Source organism: Microtus oregoni, unplaced genomic scaffold (assembly GCF_018167655.1).
Source record: "Microtus oregoni isolate MIOR12 unplaced genomic scaffold, Mior012 000007F_ref0000211, whole genome shotgun sequence".
Lineage (NCBI taxonomy): Eukaryota > Metazoa > Chordata > Mammalia > Rodentia > Cricetidae > Microtus > Microtus oregoni.
The window spans coordinates 50,299,144-50,315,422 of record NW_024543066.1 but is presented as its reverse complement, the minus strand read 5'-3'; the positions used below and the strand labels follow the sequence as shown (position 1 = coordinate 50,315,422).

The 16,279-nt window shown below is 40.0% G+C and overlaps 1 protein-coding gene and 1 pseudogene across 1 annotated transcript in view; one reads left to right on the top strand and one right to left on the bottom strand.

Moving 5' to 3' along the window:
- The window catches only part of Efhb (EF-hand domain family member B), a 71,498-nt gene that overhangs the window by 22,701 nt on the left and 32,518 nt on the right, over positions 1 to 16,279 (top strand). The window contains exon 6 of the mRNA XM_041656457.1: positions 6,185 to 6,314. Coding sequence (XP_041512391.1) covers positions 6,185 to 6,314 — 130 coding nt within the window. The remainder of the gene's footprint in view (positions 1 to 6,184; positions 6,315 to 16,279) is intronic.
- On the bottom strand, positions 8,847 to 10,191 carry LOC121450631 (annotated as a pseudogene).

Sequence of the window (16,279 nt, the reverse complement as noted above, 5' to 3'; positions counted from 1 at the left end):
ATATAAAACGAAAAATAGTACATGTTCAAAATAGGGATATGTCCCAAAATAGGGACAATGTTCAAAGGCAATAAGATCTGTAACATCTTTAAAATACACTTACTTTAAGTAACTACTGAAATGATAAATAATTCTTATATAAATATAAACTGTATAGGAATATATGGTATTCAAAAAGATTTCTCCATTTCAAATAATTTCTTCCCTTTTTCTTTTTCTGTTTTGAGACAATAGCTTCTATGTGGTTCAGGCTGGTCCCAAACTCACTGTATAGCTGTCATTAAACGAGGAATGCTCTTGCTTCAGCCTCCTAATTAATGAGATTACAGGTATATGCTACCATGCCCGACACATGTATGTACTTTAGTGTACTACATATATATATATATATATATATATATATATATATATATATACACATAAATTTATATGCTTGCACTCGATTTATTTTGTATCATGGAACATTTTGTAATATTTTCATATTAGTATGTACAGCACATATTCCACTAGTCTGTATTGAAAATAAATTTCTTCCTATAACATATTGTGATCAACTCCCCTTTCAATCCTTCCACCTGATCATCCCCACCTCCCCACCCATTAAACTCCGTGCCTTCTTTCTTTATATCTTTAGAAAACAGGCAAATAAAAAACCAAAAAAACCCAGAATAAAACAAAAAAGGAAAAATCAAAAGACACACACTCACACATGCATAAAAACTGAAAGTCATAAACCTTAATGTATAAACAAAAGACTCTAAGATTAAAAAATACCCAATCAGACTAATATGAGACACAAAGTATACAAAAATATCATTGAATTTATTTTGCTTGGCCGTCTTTTGCTGGGCCTGGCTTTAAGTGTATTTTATATACCCAGTGAGACTTCACTGGAGACAGCTACTTGGTTAGAGATGGGAATGTGTTTCTACTTTCACCTCTCAGTGCTGGGATCCTATTTGGTGTAGCCCTGTATAGGCTTGTGTATGCTGCCACACACAGGCCCTGTCAGTTCATTAGTCCCGCTGTGTCTGGAAGACACGGTTTCCTTGGTGTACTCCCTCCTGCTGACTCTTACAGTCTTTCAGTCTCCTCTTCTGCATAGATTGCTGATCCCTGAGTGGAAGGGTTTGATGAAGACATCCCATTTAGGCCTGAGTGTCCCCAAGTCTCACTCTGAACATTGTTCATTTGTGGGTCTTCATATTGGATCCCATCTACTGCAAGATGAAGCCTCTCTGATGATGGCTGAGTGAGCGACTGATCTATGAACATAGCATGATATCAGAAGGAGCCATTTTGTCGTTAAATTTCTTTGGCAGAATCATATTTGATTTTACCCTAGGCCATGGCCTATCTTAGTATTTTGGCCACTTTAGCAGTGTTAGGAGTGGGTTTCACGGAGTGGCTCTTAGATCCAATGGGACAGTGGTAGGCTACTCCCACAGCATTTGTACCACTATTGCACAGTGGATCATGGAGCAGGGCACCACTGTAGAGCTCAGGGTTCGAGCTCAGCTGATGTTTCCATTGTCCTTTGGTACCATGCAGAGTACCTTCTAAGACAAGCACTAGTCAGCAGGGGTAAAGGCTCTAGGTAGTCACCATGTTCAGTGATTGTATACGTATTGTCTTAAAAAAATAGGGCTTTACCATCAGTTTGTCGAGAGCCAGTAGCCTTAGAAATAGCTTGATTTGTTTGGTGATTTCCCTGGGGCCCTCTTGACCAACAACTCAATTAGATGTTACCCATCCCTGACACTAGAGATTTCATTTGGTGACAAGAAAAGTCCAGTTGGGGCACTGTCTCTCCATTATTTGGTGACACAATTTACATTTTTTCTTATGTATATTTATTTTAAGAAACGTCTATGGTATTAGGTTTCCATATGATGCCTCAAATGGTCCTTAGTTTCAGTTTTTCTTCTCTTACCCCCTCATTCTTCACTGTCTCCATTTAATTCTCCCATTCAGATTACCCCTTGCCCATGCCTAACTAAATATTCTACTTCCCCTTCCTTGATTCTTCCCTGCCCCCAATCCCTTAGTCTACACCTAACCTCAGTAATTATATGGATAGTAACCAATTATTGAGAACTTAATAGCTTAGCATCCATAAATAAGTAAATACATAGTATGTTTATTTTGGGGGGTCTGTGTTATCTCACTCAAGTTGATTTTTTTCTAGTTCCAGCCATCTATTTGAGAATTTCATGATTTCATTTTTAACAGCTGAGTAATATTCCATTGTGCAAATGCATCATATTTTCTTTATTCATTCATCAAATAATGGACATCTAGGCTGTTTAAAGTTTCTGGCTATTATGAATAGAGCAGCAGTGAAAATGGATGAGTCTTTGTAGTAGGATATTGAGTCCTTTGTATATAGGCCCTGCAGTTGTATAGCTGGATCACCACACTGATTTCCGTCGTGGCTGTACAAGTTTACACTCCCATCAGCAATGGATGAGTGCTCCTCTTTTCCCATATCCTTACCCATACTGTATAAATAATTACCCAGCACAAGCTGACATTTGCTTTAATTATTCATTGCCATTCTGACTGGAGTAAGATGGAATCTCAAAGCAGTTTTTATTTGCATTTCCTTGATGGCTAAGGATGTTGAACATTTCTTTGTCAACTACTTGTGTTTTATCTTTAATAAACTCCATGCTTACTTCTGTAGTTCAATTTTTAATTGGGTTATTTGTTTCTTTGATATCCTGTTTTTCAGTTCTTTATCTATTTTAGGTATTGACTTAAGTCTGTTGTTGTAATTAGTAAAGATATTTGTCCATTGTGTAGACTGCCACTTTGTCTGAATGATGGTATCCTTGCCATACAGAAGATTTTTGGTTTCATGAAGTCCTATATATTAATTGTTGTTCTTAGTGCCTGTGTGATCAGTGTTATGTTCGGAAAGTCTTTTCCTGTGCCAAGAACTTTAAGACTATTTTTCACTTTGTCTTCTATCAGACAGACCAGGATATCTGGCCTTCTGTTCAGACCCTCAATCCATTTGACTTCAGTTGTATACACGGTGAGAGATATAAATCTATTTGCATTTTTTGATGTGCAGCAATCCAATTTGACCAGCATCATTTGCTGAAGATGCTGTCTTTCTTTTTTTCCATGTTTATTTCTGATCTTTTTATCAAATATCAGGTGTCCAGAAATACATGGACCTATATCTGGGTCTTGAATTCAATTTTATTGACCAAAGTATCTGTTTTTAAGCCAATGCCATGCTGATTTTCATTACTATAGCTTTATAATACAACTTGAAATTGGGGGCAGGTGATACCTCTAGCAGTTCTTTTTATTATTTAGGGTTGTTTTAGCTATCTTTTTTCTTTTCTTCTTTTTTTGTGTGTGTTTCCATATGAATCTGAAAATTGCCCTTTCAAGATCTGTGAAGAATTGTGTTGGAATTTTGATGGTGATGGCATTGAATTTGTAGATTGCTTTTGGTAACATGGCTGTTTCTCTATATTCCTCCTACCTTTACCTATTTATGAGCATGGGAGACCTTTTTCCTCTTCTGATACATTCTTTAATCTCTTTCCTTAATGTCTTAAAGTTTTCTTTTACTTGCTTCATTGGAGTTACACAATACTATCTTTCTCTATATGTAATATATATATATATATATATACATACATACACACACACACACACACATATATATGTGTGTGTGTGAGAGAGAGAGAGAAAGGTATTGTTTTCTTTACTTCTTTCTCAATCTGTCATTGATATATAGAAAGGCTGCTGAATTTTTTGTGTAATTTTGTATCTTACTACTTTGCTGGAAGTGTTTATCAGTTGTGGTTCCTGATGGAGATTTTAGAGTTCTTATTTATACTATTTCATTTGAAAATACTGCTACTTCCCATTTCTTCTAACTTTTCCAGGTTTTGGAGTCAAAGTCAGTGTCACTTATGACAGCTTTTGTTTCTTTTTGTCATGAACTAAATTTAACTTATAACTTTTGCTTGGAGTACTGAGGATTGTACCTAGTGCCTCAGCATGTTAGGCAAGCGCTCCACTACCAAGGTACTCTTCTCTTTTACCATTTTATTAATTTTTGTGTTCTTTTTCTTTTGGTTTGTTTGTCTAGGGACCCATCAATCTTGTTGATTTTTACAAGGAATCAACATTTGGTTTGGTTAATTCTATATATTCTTTTCATCAGCATTTCATTAATTTTGTTATTTCTTGATGGATTTTATTGTTTTGGGGTTAGTTGCCTTTTTTTTTTCTTTTCCTCTAGAACGTTGAGCTCTATTTTTTTGTCTCTGAATTCTCTTTTCTTTTGATAGAAAGTCTTGTTGTGGAGCCCTGGCTGGCCTATTACTTGCTATGTAGACTTAGCCTCTGTGTTCCAAGTGCTGGACTGCATCATGCCATCCAGTCATGACTTTTTTTTAAATATGATCTTTGTGGCTACAGATTTTCTTCTTAAGACAGCTATATCCCAGAGATTCTGGCAGTCTGTTCTGTTGTTTTAATTTGATTCTAGGAATTTAAAATTTTGCTTTCTAGTTTCTTCAACGAATCACTGATCATTTAAAAGCATATTGTTTGGTCTCCACGTATTTGTATCATATCTGAGATTAGTCATTTGTTGATTTCTAATTTCATATAACTGTAGTCTGGTATGAGGAAGGGAATTATTTCAATATTTTTGTATTTGTTAAAGCTTGGTTTGGAGTCTAAATTGTGACCAACCTTAGAAGTAGTTATTAAGATTGGGCACTTGGATTATACCAGAGAGATGCCAGGAGACAAGAAGTTGGACATACAGTACAGAACAGAGGTAATTGAGCCACACAACGGAATGCAGATTAATAGAAACAGGCTAATTTGAGTTGATGACAAACATAAGCTAAAAGGTCAAACTTTCATAATAATAAGTCTCGGTGTCAATATTTGGGGGTTGTCCACCAAGAAAGCTTGCTACAAATAAATGCAAACATAATTTTTTAAAAGAAATGGAGTCTCACTATATTGTTCAGGCTAGTTCCAAACTCCTGTTTTCTTTTTTTTTCTTTTTTGTTTTGTTTTGTTTTTATGAGACAAGGTTTCTCTGTAGCTTTGGAACCTGTCCTGGAACTGCCTCTTGTAGACCATGCTGGCCTCAAACTCACAGAGATCTGCCTGCCTCTGCCTCCTGAGTGCTGGGATTAAAGGCGTGTGTAACCACCACCCGGCTAGGATAGTCTCTTCAAAGGGGGAGATGTATGTCCTGTTTTTCCACTCAGGAAGCTGAGAATGGAGGTGGTTAATAGCCAAGTATTTGTGATACCTGTAGGGTCAGGCCATACCTAACTGTCCACAAGAAGGATTGGAGGTGACTAATAGCCCAGAAGACCTCTGTAGTATTTGTATGTCTGAGGCCATACCATATGCTTCCTAGACACCTTAAGATAATACACGTATCCTTATAGAAGAAGTGACATGTAATTTTTTGATGTGATTATGCCTCCTTGTGAGCACAGTAGTGTGTTACACCAAAAACTTTTTTTCCAAATTGTACTGTACTTAAATATACATGCAATAAACTGTTCTGTTTCAGACAGTAGAAGTTTAACCCAACACTGGCTACTGAGTTGTGTTGAACCAGAACGTGGATCATCAGTTGCCAGCCCTGGTAGTTGCAGAAACCCCCACAGTTAATTTTATATGTTGATTTTATAGCCTGCTGCCTTCCTGAATTCAGTTATTAGTCTTACTGGTTTTAGGTTGTTTATGGGTATGTATGTATGTATGTATGTACATATGTATGTATGTATGTTATTTAGAGCTTTACAACTTTATTTTTTTTGGCTTTTTGAGACATGATTTCACTATGTAGCTTAGGCAGGACTAGAACTCACTGTCCTTGTGTTTAGGTCAGCTTTCTGTGTATAGAGATCACAGTCATATGCCACAACACCTGGCAAACATGAACACAAGGAGCTCTGTATGTAACATCCCATGATGGAGTTGCAGCATGGGTAGAGAAGGGTCTTTGCCATCTGCAGCCGAGTCTGCACAGCTCCCCGTATAGGTACAGTTGCACTCTTTGTCCCACTCATCCAATGCCAATGAGAACACAGTGTGCTATCCCTAAGATAAGGTTTTGTTTTTGTTTAGTTTTGGTGTTTAACTCAGAAATCTTCTTCCCTGCTCTTACCACCCACAGGAGAAGCAAAGAATCGAGCATATAACCCAGAAAGTTTCCATAGGTTTAACTTGTATGGAGTCCCAACACCTCATTTTAATGACGGGCGCACGATGGCTAAAACTTTATATTGGCTCCATGAACTACAAATGTAAGTGTGATTATACCTGGTCTAGCAGTAAACCTTAGAGATTTAGCATATGCACTTGAATAACTATCAATTTAAAATTCATTTTTTTAAAATTTATTTTTAAGAGATATTAAATACATCAACATCATTCAGCATAAAATTCATAGAAAAAAATTGATCTTGCAATTTCTTTACTTCCATCAGCATTCTGTCTGGTTTCTCCAGAGATAGCCATGATACTGTTTTCTTGTTTGTGCTGTTCTGAAATTGCTTTATGACTTGTTTTTGAGACAGAGACTCATTCTGAAGCCTATAGTAGCCCAGAATTTGGGTCAATCCACTTGCCTCAGTCTGCCAGTGTTAGAATTACAGGCATACCCTAGTTTGCTTTTTACTTACTTTTTATTGTTGCTTTAGATTCTATTTTTATTTTTAAGTGTGCATGTGTGTTTATGCACACATTTGCATGCAGGTGCACCTCACAGGCTGAGACATCATGATATGTAATGCTTTCTTGATACCCATGGGAAGCCTGCCCCTTTCTAAAGAAAAACAGAAAAGGAGTGGATGGGGGTCGTGAAGGAGAGATGAGGAGAGGGAATGGGAGGAGAGGAGGAAGGGGAAACTGGTCAGGGTGTAAAATACATAAATTAGTAAAATTAAAAAAAGAAGTCAAATACCTTTTTATTTCAAGAAGGAAGAATCAGGGCACAATCACAATCAGATAAAGATAAAACCAAACTTCAACAGTATAAATTACTCAGTGCCGGTATATGGGATTCACATACACTCTCCTTTGGCTCTGCTCTCTGCAGCACATACTGTTTGTCTTCTAGGCTTCAGCTGGGTGCACTCTAGGGCTGTCACTGTTCTTGGTGGTCATTGCATGGTATTGGCATCTCAGTGCTGGTGTCTTCTTCTGCAACTGGGTTTCATATTCACCAGTAGTTCCTCCTGGGCTCTCTTCTTGGTGCAAATCTTCGACCTTCTGCATAACCCCTCTAATTTTGGGTCTTCCACTGCTATTCCATCTGCAGTTTCACCATTGGCCTTTCCTGACCACTCACAGTGTAGTGATGAGGCGAGCAGGCCTGCTTTTTGTCCCGCTCAGCTCCCACATGGCTAGCTTTACACCCGAAATAGCAACACACAAATTATATTCATTTAAACACTGCCTGGCCCATTAGTTCCAGCCTCTTAATGGATAATTCTCACATTTTGATTAACTCATTTCTATTAATCTGTGTAGTACCACGAGGTGGTGGCTTACCAGGAAAGATTCTAGCCTACGTCCATCTTGGGCTGGAGCTCATGGCGTCTGCCTCACTGCCTTCTTCCTCACAGCATTCTGTCAGTCTACTCCACCTTTCTAAATCCTGCCCTATCAAAAGGCCAAGGCAGTTTCTTTATTAACCAATGAAAGTAACACATAGACAGATGATTCTCCTCCATCATCACAGTGCCAAGCCTCAGCTGCTTTCCATGACCCCTTCATGCCTTCAAATCCAGTACCACCTGGGAGATTCTTACATTAAACCAAACTTGACTGCCAGCCTTGGCCACCTCTGGAACACAGCTTCTGTGTGCTGACTCTGAGGAAACACTTCCCAGAGCTGCCGTCTCTTCCTCCTCCTCCTCCTCCTCCTCCTCCTCCTCCTCCTCCTCCTCCCCCTCCTCCTTCCTCCTCCTCCTCCTCTTCTTCTTCTTCTTCTTCTTCTTCTTCTTCTTCTTCTTCTTCTTCATTCAAAATTTATTGATAGCAATACAAAACAAGCTAAGACTGAAAGCTGCTGTTTAATAGGAACAGATATGTTAGTGTAGTTTTCTTCCTGGAGAAAGTGCATTCAACTCATCAGACCTAAGATTGAACAAATACCAGACTGTCAACAGCTAACCAAAGACTGCACTTCACCTATTCATAGGAAAAAATTGCTAAAGGCAAAATGGGACATTTACATTTTTTTTGATACTAAGTTCACAGAAGTAGACAAAACAAGCTATAATTACAAGAACTTTAGACACAGGATATAGATGTAACATGACTATTTAAATCTTTTCCATCAGCCATTATCTGCTCTATCTTCCACTCACTTGTGCTATGATTACATGCTTGCTGCTTCTACACTACAGAGTCAATTGTTATCACCAACAATGCAAAATAGTTAGACCCCGACAAAACTTTGTGTGTTTCAGCTTCACTCAAGCTAAGCTACTCTAAGCCAGGATTAAGAACACCCGTTGATTTTAGACCCTGATCCTTTTTCACTTGTGTCATACAAAGCCCTTATGTTGCACTTGCAATGTTCTTGCTATTGTCTTTTTCTGAGACATTAACATTAACTTGTGAAAACTGCAAAAAACAATGAAATTGTACTTCCGATTCTGAGCCTGCAATCTTATTCCTGCTTATACACACTACATTCCTCTGTGGTGCATCCCACCAGCACAGCGACCCCTTTCCTTGTCCCTTTGCCCTGAAGGCACTTCTGGATAGCATAATACGTGCGCTTTGGCTGCCTGGACATTCAGGACACCTATGATCATTGGGACTTCTCACTCCTCTCTTTCTTTTCTATGGCTACTACCACTTTCCTGCTTTCTGTCCACTGGGGAATATTCAGGCTTGGTGTTGTCATCAGGGGGACAGAGTCGATTTCGGCTTTGAGCTCCCAATTGTACAGCTGCATTGCTGGATGATCCTTGTTCCTTATGCAATCTCTCTTAACCACTTCCTCTTTCTTTTCACCTTTTTCTGAGGTGCATATTGATTCTATATTCTCACTCTTCTTCACTTTATCTTGAAGTGCTTCTTTTTCTCTCTTCAGTTCCTCTTCCTTTCGTTTGAAAGCCTTCTCTTTCTCATAGCGCTCCTTCTGCTTCTGCCTCCAGCGTTCTTCTTTTTGCTGCTTCATCCTCTCTCGTTCATAATCCCGATCCCTGTCCCTGTAATCTCTGGCATTCTCATCATCAGGCCTCTTTGGTTCTTCATCCTTCAGTTCGACAACAGAACGCCTGGGCAGAGTACAACTTTGCCCACTGGCTCTTTCTTCATTCAGATTCTCTTTGTCCATTTTCTAGGCTTTGTCTCTTTTATCAAGGTCTTTTTCATCTCCTTTTTCTGATTTCTTGAGCAGCTTAATCTTTGGTTCATCCTTTGTTTTTTTTCCCTTTCTGGAACTCTATCTTCTTTAGCTTTTTGTTTTTCCTCTTCTTTCCATTTTCTTCTCTCTTCTTCTCATCGCCTTTCCCTTTCTATTTCTTGTCTCCTCCTTTCCTCCCTCCTTTCTTCTCTCATTCACTGCTTGTTCTTCAGAAGTCTCAAAAGTTGGGTTGTCCTTTTAGCTATTAATTTTCAATTTTTGGCTTCTATTTATTTCCTCCAGCAATTTCTCTGGAATAGATGTCATTTTTTCTTTGTCTGTGGCATAACTCTCCAAAAATTTTCTGTATTCTGGATCATCATTGATAGTCTCAACTTTTGCATCTCTTTTCTTAATCTTCTCTTTTACTGCTTTTTGAAAAAGTGCAAATTCTACTATAGCATGATATTCCTGACCTTTATTGTCGAGGAATACAAAGTCATTAAATTGGTCCCTGAATAAAATAATGCCTTCTTGGTTTTTAAAGGATACAGACTAGTATCATTGGAAAAAAACTCAAAATGATCATGCTCAGGCATATGTTGAAGATGTTCCTGAAGCTACTCCTTGGTCAAAGTGGGAGGTAATCCTCGAATTACCACTTTGCTTAAAGCTTCTTCCTTCTCCCTGTTGCAATCTTGCTTATCTTCCCCTTTGGCATCTTCAGCAGTAGCTTCAGCCCTGCTGCCTGTGGCATCCTGAGGCGTGAACAGGGTCACTTGCTTCTCCTTAGGCCTGTGATCTTTCTCTTCCTTCATGGCCATGGTTCTAACCAAGGACACCAGCAATACCAGCAGACAACAGGTGCAGGAAAAAGCAAGGAATGGTTTCTCCTTTGAGGAAATGTGAGCATACTAAACCTTCTGACTCCACAACTGCCTACAGAGTTGTGAGAGAACACACTCCCGTTGTTTGCTGCTCTTTGTGGTAACTTGTTATAGCATCCGTAGGAGAGCAATGCTTTCAGCCGGCTTTCCCAACTCTCAGGGAAGACCTGGCTTTACTCCGCTTTCTGCCATCTTCAGGGAGTATGCAGCTGGGCATCCAACTGCCTACTGTTCTGCCAGTGTTGTTCCTGTATGCAGCCACAAATGCAAAGTCTCATTCTTTTTATTATTAATTTAATCATATCTTGAACATCATGAAGCAGGAACACTTTGTTCACAGATGGAGAACCTGGGCAGGGTGGCTTCAGCAGCTGTCCCTACTACTCCTGCATAGGTAGGCCTCTCGGCCTGGAGGCTGTGGCCATTTGTTTATGACTCCCTGTCCTTTCAGATCCCTCTCTTACACTTGGGCAGGAATAAGAGATGGGCTGCTTTACATTTCTCCTTTTATTTATCCACAAGATTATTCTTCAGAATTTCAGTCCCGAATGTGAGCAATCACGAAATGCTATTAAAATCAGAGGAACTTGGGGTGGGGTGGGTGTGGAAGGAGGGAAGGGAGGGGGAACTGTGGTTGGTATGTAAAATGAATAAAAAATTAAAAAAAGCAGAGAAACTGTAAGGATCTGTGTTTAACGGGGAATTTATAATTAATAGTGCTATAATTTTACTTATTTGATAATGATCATGAAAGTAACAAACTCATACTTCAGAAAATCAACACAATAAACATTCATATTCCTGTCAATTTACTTTGATCATCAGTAACATTTTCTTTCTAGTATGGCTCCCCAGGCAGAATATTGTTGTTCTAATGAGACTGCCACCCCATGTTGTAGCCACGTTGTTACTACAAAATATTACTTAAGAGTGTGTAGTCTTCATAACTGGAGGCTACAATGCATGCAAGGCTGTTCTTAATCACCTGTCATGACTGAATATTTGGATTTTTCTATTATAACTAATGAGACTATAATGTTTTCATGAACCACTGAGTTATATCATACATAACACACACACACACACACACACACACACACACGCAAAACATGCTAAGCAAGTCAAACTTTTTTTTCCTCTTTCTTTTCCTGTGTGTGTGTGTGTGTGTGTGGCACATGTGTTAATGTGCAGAGTGCGCATGTATGTGTATGCATATGTGGAGTCTCAGGGTGGTATTGATAATATTTTTTGATCATTCTTTGAGGCCAGGTAGCTCAGTCAAACTCTGTGCTCCCTAACAGGTTTCCTAGTCAGCTTGCTTTAGGAATCCTGGATCCTGTCTCTCCCTTCAGAAACTAGTGTTATAGGCATGTTGACACATGCATTCTGAGCATCTGAACTTCAGCTTCAAGATTGTACAGCAATCTTGAGCTAGTTTCCCAGCCCTCAGCTAATGTGTGTGTGTGTGTGTTTGTGATATAAATGCTTTTTTTTTTTTTAGAGAGACAGGCTCTGCTTCTGTTTATTGGATTGTCATGTTCCCCTTCTATAACCTCCTGACTAACTAATCATAGTTGCCTCACTGCTTCTACATTAAAAATGGTTTTATTAGCATTATTTTTATGTATACGGTGTTTTGCCTATATGTATGCCTGTGTACCCTGTGCATATAGTGTACAGAGAGGGAAGAAGAAGGATTTAGATCCCTGGGAACTGGAGTTATAGACAGTTGTGAGCCCCTGCATGGGCTCTGAGGGGTCCTCTGCAAGAGCAACAAGTGCTCTTTACCCGGAGCCATCTCTCCAGCCCTGCTTCCCATATTTCTAAACACTGTGTGGAGTGCTTTCTTATTACTGATTCTTAGGTGGAGATAAAGGGGCATAAACATGGTAAGGACAGGAGGGATGCAGCTACACACACACACACACACACACACACACACACCAGCCTGAGGAGTTCTTTTCTGAGTGAAGCTGGTATTTTTGACATTGCCACAGAAAAACATTTCAGAATGATTTGGTATGAGAAGCAGAGTTTGAACTTATTAGCAGAGATTAAAACATTTTAAACTGTTATGGTTTTTATGTGTGTTGTCTGTGGGGTATGTGTGTGTGTTTGTACTTGTATAATGTATGCACGAAACTGTCCAAGTGCATGTGGAGGCCAGAGGAAGACATTGTCAACTATCTTTCCTTGTCGCTCTCCACCTTCCTCCCCAGAGGCAGTGTCTTTCACTGAAACAGAAGCTTACCATTTTTGGCAAACTGGCTGGACAAAGGGAGCTCATGGGATCTGCATCCCCACCCCTGTCACATGCTCACAGAAGGCACTTATGACCAGACCCAGCTTTTTTATGTGGCTCTTTGGAATCTGAACCCAGATCCTCCTGCTATCATCCTCTGAGCTGCTTCTGTAGCCCCTAAGAAGATACTGTAATACAAATACAAGTGTGTGTGTGTGTGTGGGGGGGGACTTATAGGAAAGGAAGGCAGTACTCACCCAGGTGTGGGTGAAAGAAAGAATCTTGCCTAAATCTCTTTACAATGTTTGTATATGTGACCTGGTGGCTTCTAAAGTTCTTCCTCAAAGGGTTGCGTTCTCTCTCTCTCTCTCTCTCCCTTTTCCTCCAGTAAATGAGGTCAGGGACCCGAGGAGGCATTGAGCAGGACAACAGCAGACAAAGTAAAATCACGGGTGGCAAAGAAGCAACTGTGCTTTTCTTTAAACATTTATTTAGTGTGTGTGGGTACCCTAAGGTGAGCTTGCCCCCAAGACATATTTTTATGTAAACATTTATAGTTTTTTTAGTGACATTCTCTGAACTAAGCACTTTACAACTGGGAAAGGAGTAAGGCCGTATATACTTAGATCTTAAGAGTAGTTCATCATTATTTTAACATTCTAAGTGGCATAGGACTAAGGCTGTATATGGTTATACAATTATTATCTTAACATTCTTATTTGAGATATCTCTACATCAAAGGAACTTTGATCCTATGGGGAGCATCCTTCCCTTCACATGTTCCATATTGTAAGCATTGCTGCTCAGATGGAAAGGGATCCTGCCAGTCAGGAGCCAAGGAACACTGAGTGTTACGGCTCAGAAGGAGAAGTATTCTGGCACTCGGCCAGGGAATACTGAGTGTTACAGCTCAGGTGGAAGAGTATTCTGGTGGTTGGGGACCAGGGAATACTGAGTCTATGGCTTGGATTGAAGAGTATTCCGGCACTCTTGAGCAACGGAATAACATAGGTCACAGTAAGCATAGCAGTTTACTGCCCTGCTCTAGGGAAAAGTTTCCCCAATGTAGCAACTCTACCTTGGCAGGGAAGGGCTTTCCCAGAAAAGTTGTTACAATTTGGCTCCAGGGCCCAGGAGTGTAACAGCTCTGCTCTGTTAGAGGAAGGTTTCCCCAGCTAAAGTATTACAACCCTGCTCTGCTCTGTCTCTGCTCCAGGGAAAGAAGGTCTCACCCAAACCTCCTTCAAGAGATTTATTGGGAGGGAACAATGAAGAGTGGGTGCCTCAGCCAGGGTGGAAAAAGGGCAGCCTCAAACTGAACCAGGGCTTATATAGGAATTCTTAGGGGCAAAGTTTTTCCAGGGCGAAGGTTTTCAGGAGGGGAATTGGTTAGATTCCAGCCCCTTGAGCTCAGATTGGCTAGGTCTCTGCTCAGGGACTGGTCCGTTTCCCTGCACAGGGATTATTTGGTTTTCTGTTTAGTTAATCAAGGGCAGATTTAACTCTGGTTTCAGGGTCAAACTGTTTATTTTATTTTTTATTTTAGCTTTTTTTTTTAATTTATTTATTTATTAAGGATTTCTGCCTCGTCCCCACAACCGCTTCCCATTTCCCTCCCCCTCCCCCGATCAAGTCCCCCCCCTCATCTGCTCGAAGAGCAATCAGGGTTCTCTGACCTGTGGGAAGCCCAAGGACTGCCCACCTCTATCCAGGTCTCGTAAGGTGAGCATTCAAACTGCCTAGGCTCCCACAAAGCCAGTACGTGCAGTAGGATCAAAAACCCACTGCAATTGTTCTTGAATTCTCAGTATTCCTCATTGTCCGCTATGTTCAGCTAGTCCGGATTTATCCCATGCTTTTTCAGACCTAGGCCAGCTGGCCTTGGTGAGATCCCAATAGAACATCCCCATTGTCTTAGTGTGTGGGTGCATCCCTCGTGGTCCTGAGTTCCTTGCTCGTGCTCCGTCTCCTTCTGCTCCTGATTTGGACCTTGACATTTCTGTCCGGTGCTCCCGTGTGGGTCTCTGTCTCTGTCTCCTTTCATCGCCTGATGAAGGTTAATATTCATGAGGATGCCTATGTGTTTGTCTTTGGATTCACCTTATTTAGCTTCTCTAGGAACATGAATTATAGGCTCAATGTCCTTTATTTATGGCTAGAAACCAAATATGAGTGAGTACATCCCATGTTCCTCTTTTTGGGTCTGGCTTACCTCACTCAGGATAGTGTTTTCTATTTCCATCCATTTGTATGCAAAATTCAAGAAGTCCTTGTTTTTTACTGCTGAGTAATACTCTAATATGTATATATTCCATACTTTCTTCATCCATTCTTCCGTTGAAGGGCATCTAGGTTGTTTCCGGGTTCTGGCTATTACAAACAATGCTGCCATGAACATAGTTGAGCATATACTTTTGTTGTATGATAGGGCCTCTCTTGGGTATATTCCCAAGAGTGGTATTGCTGGATCCAGGGGTAGGTTGATCCCGAATTTCCTGAGAAACCGAAACACTGCTTTCCAGAGTGGTTGCACAAGTTTGCATTCCCACCAGCAATGGGTGAGTGTACCCCTTTCTCCACAACCTCTCCAGCAAAGGCTATCATTGGTGTTTTTTATTTTAGCCATTCTGACAGGTGTAAGGTGGTATCTTAAAGTTGTCTTGATTTGCATTTCCCTGATCGCTAAGGAAGTTGAGCATGACCTTAAGTGTCTTTTGGCCATTTGAAGTTCTTCTGTTGAGAATTCTCTGTTCAGATCAGTGCCCCATTTTATAATTGGGTTGATTAGCCTTTTACGGTCTAGTTTCTTGAGTTCTTTATATATTTTGGAGATCAAACCTTTGTCAGTTGCAGGGTTGGTGAAGATCTTCTCCCAGTCAGTGGGTTGTCTTTTTGTCTTAGTGACAGTGTCCTTTGCTTTACAGAAGCTTCTCAGCCTCAGGAAGTCCCATTTATTCAATGATGCCCTTAGTGTCTGTGCTGCTGGGGTTATACATAGGAAGTGGTCTCCTGTGCCCATGTGCTGTAGAGTACTTCCCACTTTCTCTTCTATCAGGTTCAGTGTGTTCGGACTGATATTGAGGTCTTTAATCCATTTGGATTTGAGTTTTGTGCATGGTGATAGATATGGATCAATTTTCATTCTTCTACAGATTGACATCCAGTTTTGCCAGAACCATTTGTTGAAGATGCTCTCTTTTTTCCATTGTATACTTTTAGCTCCTTTATCGAAGATCAGGTGTTCATAGGTTTGTGGGTTAATGTCAGGGTCTTCTATTCGATTCCATTGGTCGACTTCTCTGTTTTTATGCCAATACCAAGCTGTTTTCAATACTGTAGCTCTGTAATAGAGTTTGAAGTCAGGGATGGTAATGCCTCCAGACAAACCTTTATTGTATAAGATTGTTTTGGCTATCCTGGGTTTTTTGTTTTTCCATATAAAGTTGATTATTGTCTTCTCCAGATCTGTGAAGAATTTTGATGGGATTTTGATGGGGATTGCATTGAATCTATAGATTGCTTTTGGTAGAATTGCCATTTTTACTATGTTGGTCCTCCCAATCCAAGAGCAAGGGAGGTCTTTCCATTTTCTGGTGTCTTCTTCAATTTCTTTCTTCAAAGACTTATAGTTCTTGTCAAGTAGATCTTTCACTTCCTTGGTCAGGGTTACCCCAAGGTATTTTATGCTATTTGTGGCTATAGTGAAAGGTGATGCTTCTCTGATTTCCCTCTCTGCTTCCTTATCCTTGGTGTATAGGAAGGCAACTGATTTTTTGG